Raw genomic sequence first — 17027 nt, 5'->3', positions numbered from 1 at the left:
AAGGCCTTTTGTTTACGCCGGGTACTCTTTTTGTTCTCGTTTTATTTCTGTTGTTTTTTGGCTTTCATTTCAACATCGTCGTCGAGTCGCGAACATAAACGCACAAAACGGTGATCTGGATTCTCTTCTTGCTGTGCTCACAGTTTGATGGCAAGCCATCATCATTATCTCCCAGCAAGGCCACATAGTAGTTACAACAGTATCGAATTGACCGTGCGGGTGAAGACAGGCAAATTAAGCGGTGGGCCGTCTGCTGGTTCGCCATTCAGTCGTAAAAGTGTTGTTGAGGCCATCAGTGAAAGGAGCAGCGCCAAAAAAGTGAAAGTTGCTCTATAGATCTAATCCGGCCATTTTCTCCGTTCGGGTTCCAGGGAAGATGTCCACTCTTCTCGGAATTTGTTTGCTGCTGGTCCTCTCGATTGGAACCACCATCGGCCACAGAAATGTGCTGCTGCTATTAGGTAAGATGGCCTTGGCACTTTGTTGCATCGTGCACTGTAGTGAAATTGTGTAGCTTAGAATAGGGTATCCGTCCTATTGTGAAGGACCTATAAAAGGTGTTCAAATTTAAAGCACATTTAAGTGTCCAAAACCTAAATTTCGTTTTTTGCAATGTGCAGTATTTCAACTGTTCTTTATTTGAAGTAAAGTGAAGTAAAAAAAATGAAATCGAACTAACATATTTTTTACATGAACCTATAACTCTTTGTCCTATTTTTGCGATATACAAATAAACTTATTTTACCACATTCAATATGCATTCAATGTCACACAATGTTCGAGCATTGAAATCATGTTCCCTCTATGTTAACGACACGTACGGTACTGTCAGTTTGTGTGACAATGGACATACCTATTGATAAGATATGAACAAAATTAATTTCAAATGAAAGCTTGGTAGTATATTTTGTCTAATCCATGCTGCAAATTTAAAATTTATATCAATCTCTTTGCTACCGATGCAATTGAGCCCAAAAAATGATCCGGCCCGCGGGCCGGACTGATTTTCACCTTTGCTTGCATCGCTAGCGAAGAATTTGATATAAATTTAAAATGTTCAGCATGGATTAGACAGATATATTGCTGTGTGCGTTTGAAATGCAAATATCAAATGTGGGAGCACCAAACGCGGTTAGATTTTTTACAAGGAAGGCGAAGTCATAGATTGGTTTTCCTTGCTAGGTTGGCGGTGATATGGATCATGGTTGCTAAGTATCCTTTGGCTACTTTGTGTTACCGCATTTGCAGCTCAGTCAGACTGGATTTGCAAGTCAAACGCAAACAGCAATACTACAAAGCTTTCATTTGAGACTAATTTTGTTCATATCTTATCAATTCTTGCGAACGCACCAACCATTTATGTCGAAAAAAGAGCCAAAAAGGTTGGGCAGGCCTGCTCTACAATTTCGGTACCTTTTAAAAATACTTTATACTAACTATCACTAATCCAATGCAATTTTAAAAGATTCACTGAGATTTTTAGCATGTTTGTCGGTTTTTGCTCAGTTTTCGTGGTTTGTCGTCAAAACATTGTGTTTTTATAAATTCAGATGCATATAAGAGAAACCACAGAGTAAAGATAGACAGACATATTTTGTGTGAATAAATAAGTGCATGAATTGTACGGAATAATGTCACAAAATAGTATCCTAATAGTATTAAAAATGTTTTTATCAATTGTTTAAACTATGTCCAAGTCTTCTTTAATAAAACACAGTTCTCATTTATAAAGTTGATATACATTTTCTAAGCAGACTTTGGAATGCCTTTATTATGGATCTGGTAGAAATAAGGACAAACACACTCACCGAAGTCGGTAATTTATTTACCGAAATCTCAACAGCTGAACGGTCGGTAATCAATTTGGTAAACGAACCGACTACCGAAATTTCGGTAATTTGAATTATTGAGCGCAGCTGTCAAAACTACCGAATGTTCGGTAATTTTTTACCGAATAAATGAAATTCATGACCAACATTTGTTTTTTTTTCCTGCATCAAGCAACATCCAAAACATAGTCATAATACAGTGGGGTTCCGTTTTTGGCAACAAAGTCTAAATTTTCAGTTGCCAAAAACGGAACCGTGTCAAAATCGGAACCCATTTTCAAAAATTTATTTTCAACTATTTGTTTTGAAAACATTATTAGAATGTTATTCCATCCAGAGTCTATGCTTGGAGAGTTGCGCGAAGACTGAAACCAAGTCTACCTATTGAACCGTCAAATCGTCAACCTATCGAGCAAAATAGACAAACACATTTTGGGGCGACAGAAGTATTGTTATCGTGACGAAATAAAATGAAAATATTGCTACGGTTTAAGTTACGGTGTGATACGATGATGTAACAAAATAATTGCTCTTTAGGGCCTATCTTGTTACATGTAATGTAACGGTAATGTAAGTAATCTCCCTCCATCAGTTGAAATATACACAGGGTGTCTACTACCTGGAAAAACCTGGAAAACCTGGAATTTTCAGGGAATTTTATTCAACATGGAAAAAAATTGCGATCACAATTAGGGAAATTATTTTGAGTCTGTAATTTATGATAAAATATGTTCGCGACAAAGAATTTTGGCATCAAAACCCAGATCTAGGGAAAGTGTACCAGTTATGGACATAGTGGTTCCCTATTTGGCCATATGCGAAATTCGGATAGCTTTCACATTTTAAATCTTTTTGGATGCTTTAACATCAAGATATATCCTATATCTTACTGCTAAAACACAAAAAAAACTTTTCAAAATGTTGAGACATTCAAATTATCACGTATGGCGAAATAGGGAATCACTATGGCCATAACTGGTACACCTACCCTATCTACTATTTGCTGGAAAGTTATCTGGAATTGAAAAAAATTCAAACCACTATTTTAGCTGTTCAGTGAGGATCTTTTTGATTATGAAATTTTATCGACTTACCAAAACATGATTTATTTTTTTTTAATATCTCTATATTTGATCAGTAAAGGATTCTCATTTGTAGGATTGGTAGCAGGTTTGTTTTTGGAAACTTGGTCTCTATATTAATGCAAGTCTTTATTTGTGATGAAAGGTCTCTGCAGTCTTTATTTTATTCGAAAGGGTCTCTAAAGTCCCTTTCTTCCTTATTTTGCTTCAAGTGCAAAATTTCATCTCATATTTCTCGAGAAAATCTTCAGGAATTATCCTAGTGATTTTTTCAGAGATTTCATCTGGAATACTTTCAGGTACTAGTACAGGGTTCTCTCCAGAAATTCTTCAAGAGATTCCTCTATCAATTCTTCTAGCAATTTTTCAAAGGATGCTTAAAGTATTTCTCCAGAATTTGCTTCAGCACTACTACTTCCAGTATTTTTCACTTGAGCACTTCAACATTACTACCTCCAGTAATTTTCTCATGGGTTAATTGAACAATTTTTCAAAGACTAGGCTAGGACTTCCTATTTCACTCTCTCTAGTTTTCTCTAGTTGTTGCTCTAAAAGATCTGCCAAAGATTTCCACATATTTTCTTCCAAGAAAACCCAAGGTCCAAGGTCAACTCCAGAGTTTTTGATAAAATTCGTTTAAGGATTTTTTTTCAAGGAACCCGACAAGATTGCTATGCTATTTCATTCACGGTTACTGTAAAGAATTACTTCAAAAATTCCACAAGGTGTTATTCGTCTTTGAAGAATTCTGTCCATCTATCTGACCTAAAGTAATCTTTGAAGTTGTATCTGAATCTTTGGGCGAATACCTAAAATAATTTCTGATGAAATTGCTAGAGAAAATCATTGAAATTGCATACAGTAATACAAAATGTTTTATTTGTCGTAATGTCACGAAAAATTGTAAATAATTTTAGAAACATTCTCAGAAAAATGTATGATCTGATTCCATGAGGAATCAAACTCTTTGCTACTGATTACTGTAACTATTTTTAAAATTATTGGAAAATATTTGATATAAAAAAAAATCCAATTTTGCAAAAAAGCCCTGGCCACGATCACAGGGTTTGACGGTGCCAAAGTAGAAGGTGCACCATAATAATGCCCGTCTGTGAAACATATCACCTTCCCAATACTTTGGCACACCTCTAACGGTTCATGATTTAACATGAAACGGCTGCATTCAGGCGGAGGATCTGTTAATGTGTTTTGGCATATTATCAGGTCCTCTTCGAACGGAGGGACCGCCAGGGCTCATTAGTTACTTATAAACCAGTGCTGGTTGTTGATGGTTCAGTTCGTTTACCACGAGCTGTAGCATCCTTTGTACTAATCAGTAATGGTTGTTAAGTTTCGAAGCTAACGTGTGATCAATCGTTTTATAATGCAACATAAGAATGGGTGTTTGGTGGAACTGCGCATAACACTCGTTGTTATTAAATTTAGTGATTGTGAGGGTGCTAATAGTGATTTTATAATAAAATCTATGGTGATGAAAATTTGAAAACGAAATTGGAAGTGATTCTGACAGTTTTGTTTATTTTTACCAAATAATTTTTATGTATAATGATGTGAACTCTACTAATTTAATAAAGGCCATAATACATTTTGCAATCATTTCTCTGAATATAAACATTATAAACAGCGACTGCAGAAGAATGGATCGAAGTGATTTTGTTTTACTGTAACTTTTTTGATAGTGCTAAATTGTAATTTTAATAGTAATGACTCTAAAGCAACAAAAATAATGAAACATTTAAATTGAATATCTTTTAATTACTTAGTAATGCTAACGGATTGTAAATGGTAAAAACAATGAATTTATATGAAAATGGTGTGATGTGAAAAGTAATATAATGGAAAGTATATCTGAAGTGTATTACGAAAGTTGATGAGTGATAATCGGTGATATACGTGATAGTGTCGAAAACAAAAGTGACGATAGTGAGTGATGAAATGAAATGGGGAATGAGGATCTTTTAATAAAACTATTTCGTTCTTCACTTTAACCACTCTAGTAGCATTTCAGGCCTTATCATAATTTGATAGTAGTTTGAACTACTAGACTGCAAAACTACGGTAAGGGCTGATTGCTGCTAGGGTACACAGTGACCATTTGAGCAACATTGCTTAGGAACGTCTGTGTGATGAACGCAATAGAGGCTTATAAAAGCAAATGCTGGAAAGGAGCTTAGGGCAGATTAAAAGTGCCAGTATTACCCCTATCGCTACCGAAAAAAAAACATCTGGTATTAAACAATTATTGATGTAAAATTTCGTAACAATTATTCAATTAAGAACTCTCGAAACATCGGTATACGGAATTTTTATGTTAAAATATTGTCACTAATAAAAAAAAAGAATTAATTTTGCATATTAGGTGTTCAAATAACCCATGGACATTAATGAATAATCCTCTTTTTGCACAAGAACGCAGTTCACAATGACGAACAGAGAATTTACAAACGAAATAGAAAACATCATCATGATCAAATACAATTCAACTGAATAATATTTAAGCTTAGATATATTTTGCACCTTATTATTAGAATATTGGATATTGTAATAGCTCCAGATTGCTTTAAAAAATGTAAAGAGTAGAGTAAATAGCTATTAAATTATAAACACTTCAAAATTGGTCATTAGTTTGTTTAAGTCATATAAAATAAGAGTATTTTTTTTCCTCATCTGTAGAGCCTTTTTACCACTGCTTCCATTATTTAGGAATATTGTGGTATGACCCATATTTTATTTGGTGCTCATCAAATATCCTTTCACAATTGAGATGTGATAGACATTGGTTGATGTGTCACACTGTCCCAACTGGGCACAACTCGTTTTATAAAGTCTATTACCCTATTAGGATTACCTTGCCAAATTTCCAAGGGCTCTAATAACCCTTTTCCAAATGTTAACATTCTTTGATTAAGCAATGCTTCGCAGTTGCAGAGTAAATGCTCAGCAGTTTCGTTTTCAGCTTGACAAAAACGACACTCAGAGGATTGTATTTTTCCTATATTTTTAAGATGATACCTACTTGGGCAGTGACCGATCATCAGGCCAGTTATTACCCTAAGATTTCCTTTATTAAGATTCAGTATAGCCCGGGCTTTAGCTAGACTGGGTTTTATGAATCTTTTCGCTTGCTTGAATGTATCCGTGGCAAATTGGTATTTACAAAGAGGCATTTCTATTAAACTTGTTGACATGATGAAGTCATCAATTATTTTTTCCATTGTCTTCAAAAGAACAGAGGAAAGGCTTATAGGTCTAAAGGCTTTGGGAGTTGTTTTATCCTTTCTTCCAGCTTTTGGAATGAAAACAACTCGAACCTTTTGCCACGCTTTAGGAATATATGAAAGCGCTACACTTGCTTTGAATATTTCGGTTAAGAGCGGACAAAGCGTCTCTTTTCCTTGTTGCAGTAAGCCTGGGAAAATATCATCTTTCCCGGCAGATTTGAAAGGCTGAAAAGAACTCAATGCCCATTCGACCTCGAAGGCTTGAAGATTTCACAAGCTTTCTGATAGGCATTTATTGACCATACATGTCTTGCCTCATCTGAAAACTTGTTCTTCATCCGAATATGGGATCGATTCAGGGAAATGAGTTCTTATCATTACTTCCAGTGTTTCAGAAGAGTCAACAGTATAACTGCCGTCTTCTTTTTTAAGGCTACCTAGACCATTTGAATGGTCTTTTGAAAGGACTTTGTGCAGCCTTGCAGCTGCAGGAGCGTTGTTGATGCTTTCACATACCCGTCTCGAGTCCTTACGTTTGGCGTGCCTTAGTTCTCTGTTGTATTCTGTTAGGGCTTTTTTGTATTCAACCCAATCTAAAGTGATCTTTGCTCTATTGAACAACCGCCTGGATTTCTTCCTCAATCCTGCCAGCTTGTCATTCCACCAAGGCACATCCCTGTTAGATGACCTTTGTTGAATAGGACAGCTAGCATGATAAGATGAGACCATTTGGTCAATGATCCCATCAGAGGCATTTTCCAGTTGTGAAACAGTCGTGAACTGTTCACCGTTATATGAATTCTTATTCGTTAAATGAAAACGATAGAGATCCCAATTGGTTTTCTTCGGGTTTCTATAGCTTTCTGTTATTTCTGATCCAGCTTTAAAACCGAACCGGATTTGTTTATGATCTGACAATGATTCTTCATCAGAAACATGCCAGTTCACAATCTTCTCCGATAACAAGTCGCTACAGATTGTGAGATCAAGAAATAAGAGTATTTCTTGCACCTGGAATTATTTGATAGAACCTGGAAAAAACCTGGAAATATCAGGGAATTTCATTTTGATAAACGTGTAGACACCCTGTATACAACTCCGTTTCATAGTTGAAATGCAGCTGTAATTTAATAAACTATACAAAATTGGATAAGGTACCGCGGGGCAAGTGGGTAAATGGGGTAAGTGAAAATAATTGGTATATTTTACTGAATATGTGAATTAACGTTTTAAACTCATGCGTAAACCTTCGAGGCCATTCAGAACATTACGATAGGTAAGAGATTGCTGAGATTTTTCAACCATTATTGCATAATACAGCGAAAGATTGTTAACCTGTTAAATATAACTCCGTAACAACTTGGCGGCGTGCAATCTTAATTTAATATTTTCAGCGAAAAAAAGTTGCGGAAAATAATTTTCTGTACCACTTTTAAGTTGTCCCTTCTGACAGTTTTAAACTGCAATGAAAAAAGTTTTAGAATTAATTCGACATAAAACTAAAAATAACTAAATTAAAACATCGTCAATTTTCCAATCACGTGGGGCAAGTGAAAAGTTGCCCATTAGAGATTGTATTTGTGTTTTCTTTTTAGGTAGCTATAAGTATATAAGGTGCGCAATTATCATAGAATAGCTGAACGTGCTGATAATTCAAGAAACACTATACACAAAGCGTTACAAGCTATTATCATGGCATTTCTCTAAATAATGGTTGCCAAATATTATGATATTAATATGTGTACTTCGGACAGCCGATTAAAAGTAAGACGTTGATAGAAAAGTTCCAATATAAGAGAACGCACGGAAATCTCATGGAATATCTATGCAAAGCTAGTTCAAAACATAAAAAACGGGGTATTGGTCTACCCACATAAGAAAGTTTCGAAATACTTTATTGGAGGATTCCGTTTGATTTCTCACGAAGAGTTATCCGATTTTCATAAAAACAAATAACGAGCGATTTTCATAAAAACAAATAAAAGCAATTGCTGTCCCATGATTTAAGAACTACCATTGGAAATGTTGCAGTTATAATGGTGTCGAATCATTTCACCTAACTTAACTGAACAGAAGAAACTTCAAGTAACAATTATAAAATGTTCTTTGTTTACATGTTATTTATATTATTGTTCATTGGGACGCCTTAATAAATGTTAAAGGTAATAGGAATCGTGAATATAACTGTTAGTTTTTGAAATTATTGCTCAAAACGATAAACTTTTCACTTGCCGCACTTGTGAGGCAAGTCAAAAGTAAAGAAACGTTTTTCAAAAACTTTTTCTGTACTTTTTTCTTCAAGTTTACATAAGAATAAATTTCAGGATACTGCTTATATTTGTTGGAAGTCAAGCTAAAAAATATACATGACCTCATTTGTTTTAATTTAAAGTCTCTAGAATTTGAAGAATCTCACCTATGCGAAATCCATTACCCACTTGCCCCACGGTACCTTAGTTTGAAAACTATATGTTAGTTATTCATCCCAGATTTACGCTACAGATGCGGCTGTTTTGGTCAATTCCCAGAGGGGGATCAAACGGCTATGAGAAATTTACTGTTTTTTCAATTGCTCGTCGCGCGGAAACCGAAGAAGATCAAGTTTTTGAGTTCATGCTGTTTGTTGTATGTGTTGTTGCAATTCTCTGTTAAACATTTGATTGTTTTTACTTTATAATTACAAAACCAGAGATCAATTTCAATTTAGTTCTTTGCGACTTTGTAAACAAACATTTGAATTGAGAGTGCATCTGAGTAAAGTCACTGGAAAGCGCACACAGTAGAATAGGTGGCCAGAATAATTAAATGATTTGTGATTGAGAAAATTGTTGCCAGTTCTCTTTGCGCAACTCTCCATTCATAGACTCGGATTGCATCATACTTATGGAACAATATGGCATCGAGACTTCAGAACGCACAGTGCTTCGGATGTATGGGACTTCGGGACCAAAATCATAACTTTCGGTCAGGAGTCATGAGGACTATAATGTACATAAATGACCTATGTGATAAACGTAATCGCATAAGTGACATAAGCGCCAATTTGTATATTTGACTTCGTAAAGATGGGATCTATTTTAGAAAAAGTTGGATATGGTAAAATTTGATATTTGCAAAAATAACTCACAACTGATTGATCTCATGAATGGCGTAAACGCCAAACAATCATAGTGACAAACTATCACAGATAAAATAAAAATACAAAATCACTAATTGTAAAAGATCGTTTATGTCAAGTTTATTATAAAGATTATTTTACGAATAGATAGAAACAATAATCCTGACATTGCATTTGATGATATATCATCACAACTTTTTGTTTTCAGAAATTATAGAATCGATGTGTGTAGCGGTTTGGCCGAACGCCATTTGGCCGAACGGATCATTTGGCCGAATGCCGTTTGACCGAATCACGAACAAAAAAAAAATTGCTTCAACGCTGATTAGTAGGAGTCATAAGTGTGGCCCAATAACTGATCAGGTAATTCATTTGTTGATTTTGATAATGTGGCCGAACGTCATGTTTGTCGCTATATTAGTGCTCCAAGAGAATAATTAAAACGATCTGTTAATTCAGAACGAAGTTGTGAATTCGCGTTAAGACTCTTAGCTGATGGTTGGTTCATTTCTGGATTACCAACGGTGTGCTAGGTTTACTCCAGATTGATTTTCATTCGATTTCTAAAACTATTGGCAATAATTAATCTTATATTTTTATTTGGAATTTAACCTTCTTTAAACTATGAGCAGTTCTTTGTATTTATACTGATATAATAATTATTTGCATTACACTAGCTTAAATTTTTATAAGAGATTTTTCCTTCTTTTGATAATAGGCTGTTCTTTCATAATTGAATATATGTCAGCAAATCTTGTTTAAACCATATAATCCGGGTTATTTATCGCAAGACAATCATCCACAAAATTGAAAACTGCAATTGACTGTTTAACGAGAAACTTGCGACGATCGACGCGCCACCATAACTCACATAACGGTGGGTATTAGAACTAAGTTGGAGGTGATGATTTGGCATTTTGGAGGTTAACATCACCTCCAAACACTAGAGATTATGCGGTGGGATGTTGACGTTTGATCACGAATAGGAAGAGAAGTGTTTTGAGGTGATTTTTTGTTTTAGCTGTTTGCTAGTTATTTTATACTATGTAACAAATAAATTATATGAGAGCTTCAGCTCTTACAACAACAAAAAAAATAGGAAAAAAAATCACAACCACGAACAGAATTGTGTATTGAATTTATTAAGTTTGATGCTTACCATTTCGATTTTGAAAAATTATCATAGAGGAACATAAAGCGCTACAAAAGATAAATTGTAATTTGATCTGACGGAGGTACGGTGTTGCCATCTGGAAAAAGTTTACTCTGTGCGTGAAGCGTCGAAAATTTTACCCGGCAAGGTATAGGAAGTGCAATTTCAAATGCTTATATAAAATTAACCACAATAGCTATTTAAAATCTTTTCAGTACATGTTGATAAACTTTTGATGGGCTACATTATAGACACATAATTTTGATTTTTATATTTTTTCCTCAATATTCTGCGGATTCTATAGCTTATCATCAATCTAACCCCGTACACTTAACACAAATTAATTAAATTATGTTTTTAATTTTCTGGAACCATTTGAAAATTGACTTCCTATTCTTTCCCATGTAAAGAAATCGGAGCTTCACGCATAGGGTCAACTGTGGTAATTGCTTCCGTCATCGCGAATTCGATCGAATTTACAGGATCCACGCCAATCAATCAATCTGTTCAACAACTTAGGTTGGTCTAGTCTTATAAATAATTGAGTTCACGATGTTTTGCTACTCATGTGACACATATCAAATATATGTAAACAAAGTAGCATACTTTATTTGGTGCAATGAAATATTAGATTTTTTCACTTTTGTCCAAGGGACGCAGCACTGGGGAACGGTTCACTTTGATGCAGTTTTCCGTAGGTTTGTACTATGCTATGAATGTATCCTCGTAATGTAGATTGTGGCAAACGTTCTACACGCATTTTATCGCTTCAACGTCTTCAATGATTCTTAGATGCATTATGTGCACTATTCATATGTGTGAACCATGTCAAATAAATATTTGCAAAAGTGACCTTTACTCAAGAACTGGACGCCAAAAATGGAGCATGCCAAAAACATAATTCCACTGTATTACTTAACTTTTTTGAAATCGTTTTTTTTTTTAACTTTTTTTTCATGTTCAAATTATTAAAAGTATAATATTGAATAGTACTAAAAGTTTAACCAAATATTTTTTTCCATCTTTATGCTCGATAAAAGTATTGAACCATTAACTCTCAGATAGTGGGTAGCTCTGAGGATATATTGCATTCCTAAAATATGAATTTTGTACTTTATTTTAAAATAACATTTTTTAAAATTTTGGCTTCAGCCAATTTGACGTAATAAAAGTCAAACAAATTTAGATTTTTAGATTATAGTTTAATTTGAATTGATTTCAAAGCGTCTTTGAAAAAAAAGTAATCTTTCACAGAATACCTTGTAATCTTTGATGGTTCCTAACAAAGTTATTGTGGTTTAAGTTAATTGATGTAAAGCTTAAGGTTTAAAATTTGAGATATTCAAACTCTTGGTATTCTTCTCTAATAGGATTATCTAATTTGGATATCTCGTGGTGGACATTGGGATCTTTATCTTCTATTGTGAAACCTAATAATCTTCTGTATTTATAATAAACGGTAAATTCATTAAACCATCCGAGTATAAAGCATATGTTCTTAGAAAAAATCGATCCATAAATATCTGGTACACCCGATTCTGTTTTTGCACGGGGGATGCGTACCGTGCAAAAAAAGTTTTCAATTCAAAATTTCAAAAACCGTGCAAAAAAGCAACACTATTTCTCGACGTTTCATGCAAAAATAAGGTTTTGGCGAAAAAAAAATGTATGAAAACTTTTTTTGCACAGCCGTGTAAAAAACAATCCGTGCAAAAACAGAATCGGGTGTATCTAGTCAACCAAAATTGATAATTTGCATGAAAAAAGTTGCAAATTTATTGTCAAATACTGTATTGCAACCATTCATTTTTTCATTCCAGTTTTATTACCGTAAAGTGCCAAAGGTTTCGACGAATAAAGTCATACCTCGAAAACTAATCATGAAAAGGTGTGATTTTTGACGGAAATGCAAAATGGGGTGTTAAGGAATTTGGGATTCGTAAATAAAACCATATTTTGCCAACAACAAAACATATTATTTTTGGTCAGTAACTTTGATGCTTTCATTCAATTTCATAGGTTATGTTCAACCTTTGTCTAATGATTGAAATGATTTCATACTTATATGCAACAGAACCATAACCTGTATATTTGCAATTCACGAATTCTATGCTATTATTAATTTTTCGTCTAATGAATAGAGTATAATTATTGTCGCGCGGCCACCAAATCGGAACGCGCGTGTGGGACACGCGACGTGTGACTCGTTCCCGACATAACTGTCATAATGACATGTGTGGCGCTGCATTCTTACGATATTTATGAACATAGCGCACTGTCACGACGCTTGGAGATTGAGAAAAAAATATATTTAAAAAAATGTTTGTCCTTATTTCTGTCGGATCCATAATGTAATGATTTAATAAATACAAAACAGTTTGACTGCAGCAATAGCATCAAATGACATGACAAAAGGGGGCCTTCCTTAGCTGTGTAGTTAGAGTCCGCGATTACAGAGCATAGCTATGCTGAAGGTGTCTGGGTTCGATTCCCGGTCGGGCTTTGACTTCCCAAGGCATAGAGTATCATCGTACCTGCAACACGATATAGTTGTACAGTTGTACTCAGAATAATAGTATTGAAAGACGATTTCCATACAAAATGCTCAACTTTGGCATGCTATAACTTTGTTTCCCTATGAGCATTCGGCATGCAATTATGGCAGAGAACTACAAATATACTCAACCTCATTATTACAAAATTACAATTACACCAGGTAAAATCGCAATTGTTTCAGTAATTTTATAGATATTCCTACACAAACAGTTTCTACCAGTAATTGGTTTTTGAATTCCACAAAAGATTATTCCACTCAATCTTTAGGAACTCTTCAATAAATTCGACTAGGAGTTGGTCATGGTGTTCAGTCAGATTTTTTTTTCCATAGATTTATTTAGCATTTCTTACAATGATCTCTTCTAGTTCTAGTTTTGCAATTTGACAATTCTAGGTATCTAAACCCCTCCATTAAGGTGAAGATAAATTGAAGCCAAAGTATAAATTTTCAAGAGCACGGATCTGGAGAACCAAACATCCGTTTAAGCTGAAAACCTTATAGATTGGTCATCACCAGCTAGTCACCAATCGATTGAGTTTTCAGCTTAAACGGAAGTTTGGTTCTCCAGATCCGTGCTCTTGAAAATTTGTACTTTGGCTTCGATTTATTTTCACCTTAAACTAAAATGTCTGATTTCCCCAACAGCGGACGATGGTGGATTCGAGATCGGGGCCTACCGGAACAAGATCGTGCAAACCCCGGCGCTGGATGCCCTCGCGAAGCAAAGTCTGATCTTCAACAATGCGTACGCCTCGGTGAGCAGTTGCTCCCCGTCCAGGGCTTCGATCCTCACCGGCATGCCGGAACACCAGAACGGAATGTACGGGCTGCACAACGGGGTGCACAATTTCAACGCACTCGGCAAGGTGAAGAGCATCTCGAAAATCTTGTCCGATTCCGGTGTCGTTACCGGACTGATCGGCAAGAAACATGTTGGTCCTGGGGAGGTATTCAAATTCGATTACGAACGAACCGAAGAGCAATATCCGATTAATCAGGTCGGACGAAATATTACAAACATCAAGCTTTTTGTTAGAGAGTTCCTTGAGGCAAGTAAAGAAAAGGATCAACCTTTCTTCCTGATGGTTTCGTTCCATGATCCACACCGTTGTGGACACATAACTCCCCAGTACGGTCCGTTTTGCGAGCGTTGGGGATCCGGAGAGGAAGGCATGGGTTTGATCCCTGATTGGCATCCGATCTACTACGTGTGGGATGAGTTGATCCTTCCGTACTATATTCCGGACACCGAACCTGCTCGTAGAGACGTTGCTGCCCAGTACACCACAATCTCCCGACTCGATCAAGGCGTCGGCTTAGTGCTGAAAGAACTGGCTGATGCCGGATTCGATCAGGACACTCTGGTAGTCTACACTTCCGATAACGGACCACCCCTTCCAGCTGCCCGCACCAATCTCTACGATCCCGGAATGGCCGAACCCATGTTCATCCGATCCCCAGATCCAAAGAGTCGCCACAACGAAGTAACCTATTCCATGACCAGCCATCTCGACCTACTTCCAACATTCCTCGACTGGTTCAACGTTTCTTACCCATCCGATCACCCGGAAGAATCCGACACCAACGCCATAGACGAACAACACCCACCAAATCCCATCCTAACCGGCAAGTCCCTTCTCCCCCTACTGTCCACCGAACCGCCCTCTGATCCAGATCAGGCAGTGTACGCTTCGCAATCGTTCCACGAAATCACCATGGCCTACCCGATGCGCGCCATCCGCACCAAACGCTACAAGCTGATCCACAACCTGAACCATCAACTGCCGTTCCCCATCGATCAGGACCTGTTCGTTTCGCCGACCTTCCAGGATCTGCTGCAGCGCACGGCCAGCAACCAGGACCTGCGCTGGTACAAAAACCTCCGGCTTTACTACAACCGGCCGGAGTGGGAGCTGTTCGATCTCAAGTTGGATCCCGCCGAGAGGAAGAATCTGGTCGGCAAACCGGTAGTCAAGGAGATTTTCGAGAAGCTCAAGGGAAAGCTGCGCCAGTGGCAGGAACTGACGAACGATCCGTTCCGTTGCATGCCCGGAGGAGTGCTGCTCGATACCGGTGAATATCTGAACAATGCCACTTGTTTTGATTTGGGCCAGTAGTTGGTAGGTACTCCATGAAAAGTATGTGGCAAGATTTTTTATAATACTCATTAGATTTTAGGGGTTGGATGATTTGGAGATCTTTATGTCTGTGTTGTTTTATAATACATACAAAGTTTAGAAACAAACACTCGTTGATAGTTTAGGGGTCATGCACAAATTACGTCACGCTCCAAGGGGGGGGGGGAGGGGGTCGAGCCAAGCGTGACAAGCCTTACAAAATTTTCAAAGGACTCATACAAAAAGTGTGACAAAGGGGGGGAGGGGGTCGAAAAAGTTGAAATTTAGCGTGACATAATTTGTGTACCATCCCTTATCCGAAACGTCCATTCAAGCTCAAGGGTACCGTCTAGCTGCCATTCATCGTGCATTGAGAAAAATCCACACTTCAAAAAACTGTACAATTTTTCCAAATAATTTATTGCGAACAAAAATACCTTAACCCTCTAATACCCAAATTTTTATTTTCGATTTAAGTATTATTTTTCGTTATCTAAAATCGTTCTAAACACGTTTTGGGCATTTATTTATTTTTATTCGCAAATTTTAAAACTTTGATTTTTGATTTTTATAATTTTTATTTTTGAACATCCCTAGCTTTTTTCATTTTTTCTTGAAGCCTTTTCTAGTTGTTGATTTTTGGCAATAATAAAAAATTTAATTGTTACAATATTTTGAAAAATATTAAATTTTAATTTTTTTTTTTCGGAGCGTATTTTATTTTCCGTGTAACTAACGGAAAACAGGTTTGAAATGATTTTAATACCACCAGGTTCTTCGTTTGTGATAGGTTAATCGTAGAAAAATATAAAAGGTACGATTTTTTATATTACACGTTAAATGAAGCCCAGGCATTTGTAGGTTATATAAGAATGCATTTTTTCAAACAATTTCTAAAAATACAAAAAATTTTCAAAAGTCATAAAAAACTTTTCTTATATGCGTGTTATGAGTCAAGGTATAAGCCAAAAATAAAATCATTTTGATTTCCGAGCTACGAAAAAATACACAAAATTCCAAAGTGTACCCCGTCTAAAGGCGGGGTTGGGTATTAGAGGGTTAAGGATAAGCATTGATGACCGTACAATTCATAGTTGCTACTCCGTGATTGATCATAATAATCGAAGTTGTACAAGGAACCAAGAGATGTGTAGCTTGGGAGTAGCTTTCCACCTTCAATATACACTTTCGAGAACTACAAATATTGAAAAGTCAATAACGGCACCGGCCACGTCCTTGCGGCCATCGGGGAAGGGAGGGAATGTTAGTATGCTACCCATTGTAACTAGAGATCGAGATCACCTCTGCATCTCCATAGTTGTAATGGGAAGGAGTTTTATTATTGAGAATCATGGCTGCATGATCAGGACTCAGCTTGGAAAGTAATGCGATTCATGCAACCTCAGTTCAAAATATAACCCAACTATGAGTACTCTAAAGACAACGTGGACATACGATAAGTCAACACACAGCATCGAACCATTCAAAGGTTATTTTTTATAGTAATAAAAATCAGGTAAAAGTAAGGGTACAGGGTTCTGAATGTTTATGTGCAAGAGTCTATGTCGACACTTACAGTGACGAACTATTCATATTTTGGTAAATCAATTCATTTAAGTACCATGTGCACTGTTGTCATGGAAAAAAACAATTTTTCTGCTCGGGCTTCAACGAAGCATCCCTAATGGAATCAGCACCCTACATATCATAAACTTGAACTATAATTCGAGAGAAAATAAAAATATCAGTGACAAACTCAACACTTAAAAGCTTGAGACAAACCTTGAATCGCAGAAAAACAGACGTAACACTCTAACTATTTACATCGCACAGCATAATAGCGCCCAAATCTAATATATGGTAGTTGGCCGATGGGCCACTCGTGGCGCTCGCATCGCTTTTGTTCGAATTTGACGTTTGCTAAAAAAT

At 36.3% G+C, this 17027-nt stretch overlaps 1 protein-coding gene across 1 annotated transcript; it reads left to right on the top strand.

The window, feature by feature from the left end:
- Window positions 1–48: 48 nt before the first annotated feature.
- On the top strand, window positions 49–15226 carry LOC5573339 (N-sulphoglucosamine sulphohydrolase). The gene is made up of 2 exons (XM_021853833.1): window positions 49–461; window positions 13627–15226. Exons 1-2 carry the CDS (start codon window positions 377–379, stop codon window positions 15096–15098), a joined length of 1557 nt encoding a protein of 518 aa, XP_021709525.1. The 5' UTR covers window positions 49–376; the 3' UTR covers window positions 15099–15226.
- The last annotated feature ends 1801 nt before the right edge of the window (window positions 15227–17027 follow it).

Source organism: Aedes aegypti, chromosome 3 (assembly GCF_002204515.2).
Source record: "Aedes aegypti strain LVP_AGWG chromosome 3, AaegL5.0 Primary Assembly, whole genome shotgun sequence".
In the NCBI taxonomy this organism is placed as follows: Eukaryota; Metazoa; Arthropoda; class Insecta; order Diptera; family Culicidae; genus Aedes; species Aedes aegypti.
Note: the sequence above shows the minus strand (reverse complement) of the source record. Positions and strands in the feature narration are given on the sequence as shown.